A 1,764-nucleotide genomic window follows, 5' to 3' on the forward strand; every position below is an offset into this window, starting at 1 on the left:
TGCTGGTGCCTGCCTTCAGTCCACACGTGGCTATGGGATGGAGGGAGCCCAGGAGTCTGATTAAGGGGCCCTCTGTCAGACCTGGAACTATGCGGACCTGGACCCCGGTGAAGACACTGTCAGGGGCAGTCTCCCCGCGTGTCTGTCTATGATGGTGTGTGCGTGCGGGGGAGGGGAAGGCACGCCCTCCCTGCAGCCCCTCCCTTCTTCCACACACCTCCCGGAGGCAGGCTTGGGGACAAGCCTGGTTGGAAGCTATGGGATAATCCCACAGTAGGCACCCGAGCGACCCACAAACTGCTCTCCTGAGGACAAGTGGTTTCACGGAGCGGTAGACAGAACGGGCCAGGCCCCCACCCACCAGGATCCAACGAGAGGTTCTGCCCCTGCGTCCTGGACCAGGGTGTCCCTGGTTGTGGTCCTGGGCGTGCTGAACTGTGCAGGGAACAGAGCAGGAGGGAGTGGTGGCCAGGTGGGGACAGAGGGAGCCACGAGCACGAGGGCTCTGGAGGGGGCCCGGAGCACGTGTGCTCGTGTGTGTGCACAAGCGTGCACGGGGACTGGTACCTTGGAGCCATGCCTGGCCAAAACCTCCCACTCGCCGCTGGTCAGTGCGATCTCCTCCTTGATGGCGCATTTGAACTCGTCTGGAAAGAAAGACAGGAGGAAGGCTGAAGGGGCCCTGGGAAGCCTGAAGACTGGAAGCTCTGGGGCGAGCTCCCCTACGGCAGCCGGGCTTCTTCCGAGGCCCCCACGTTCCAGGCTGGCTGCCGGCGACTTGCCAAGTGCCGGTCTGCAGCCTCTGCAACACAGGCCAGCCCAGGGGCTCCTTCCCAGTTCTCCTGCCACCCACGAGGCCCCCAAGGCCTGGGCGATGGCTCGGCTGTCGGGTCCCCCGCCGCACTCCAGCCCTCTCTGAGCCCTGCGCGCCCTGTTGCTCTCGCGTGTCCTCGGCCGTCCGGATTCAAGCCCATGATTCTCTCAGCCCAGAGTCCTGATGACCACATCTATGGGGGCCTCTCTGGCAGGACCGCCCTCTGCAAAAGCCACCTTGTGTCACAAGGATGCACTCTCCCAGCCAGTGCCTTCAGTGTCCCTGTCCCTCAAGCGCTTCTGCAGGCTCCTGACCTCTTGTCCACTTCGCCAGCACACCTCACGCTGCCTCTAGGAACTTGTTCCTTCTCATCTAAAGAGCGACGTTGTGCCTTCTTATTCGTTCGACTGCCATCAAGTAGGCGTGAGCCACGTGACAGGAAGCGTGAGCCACGTGACAGGAAGTGTGAGCTGGGGACGCAGCTGGGGACGCAGCTGGGGACCCACGCGCAGGGCAGATGGGACACCAGGTGTGCCCACCTCAAAAGCAGGAGTTCCCCTGAGAGGCACCTGCTGCGAGCTCCACCCAACAACCACTGGCGAGCTGTCAGCCGGTCCTTTTCAGAGGCAGAAAAAAGGACGTGCCAAATGACATCTCCCAAAGCTAAGTGGGGGCAGGGATTAAGTTAACCGACAAAACGAAAAGCAAAAACACCAAAGAGCCAAGAAAACTGTCCTTGGAGATGGCGCTCCTGTGACGGCCGCATTAAACCCCAAGTGACAATGCCCTGACACAGCGGCCACTCCTCGATACCTTGCTGTGACTTCACTTCCTGACACTTGGGCTCTCCCCTCGGCTCGCGGTACCCTGGATTCACCCTCACTCAGGTCTCTGTCCCCTGTGCTGGTGGCCACCTCAGGCTCACTTGTGGGCTCTCCCTCTATCCATCC

The 1,764-nt window shown here is 61.6% G+C and overlaps 1 protein-coding gene across 1 annotated transcript in view; it reads right to left on the minus strand.

The window, feature by feature from the left end:
* LOC105301092 (dipeptidyl peptidase 9-like) overlaps positions 1–1,764 on the minus strand; it is a 29,970-nt gene that overhangs the window by 4,517 nt on the left and 23,689 nt on the right. The window contains exons 12-13 of the mRNA XM_023538591.1: positions 1,247–1,308; positions 568–647 (exon numbers count right to left, since the gene is read on the minus strand). Coding sequence (XP_023394359.1) covers positions 568–647; positions 1,247–1,308 — 142 coding nt within the window. The remainder of the gene's footprint in view (positions 1–567; positions 648–1,246; positions 1,309–1,764) is intronic.

This window comes from Pteropus vampyrus, unplaced genomic scaffold (assembly GCF_000151845.1).
Source record: "Pteropus vampyrus isolate Shadow unplaced genomic scaffold, Pvam_2.0 Scaffold226, whole genome shotgun sequence".
NCBI classification, from domain to species: domain Eukaryota; kingdom Metazoa; phylum Chordata; class Mammalia; order Chiroptera; family Pteropodidae; genus Pteropus; species Pteropus vampyrus.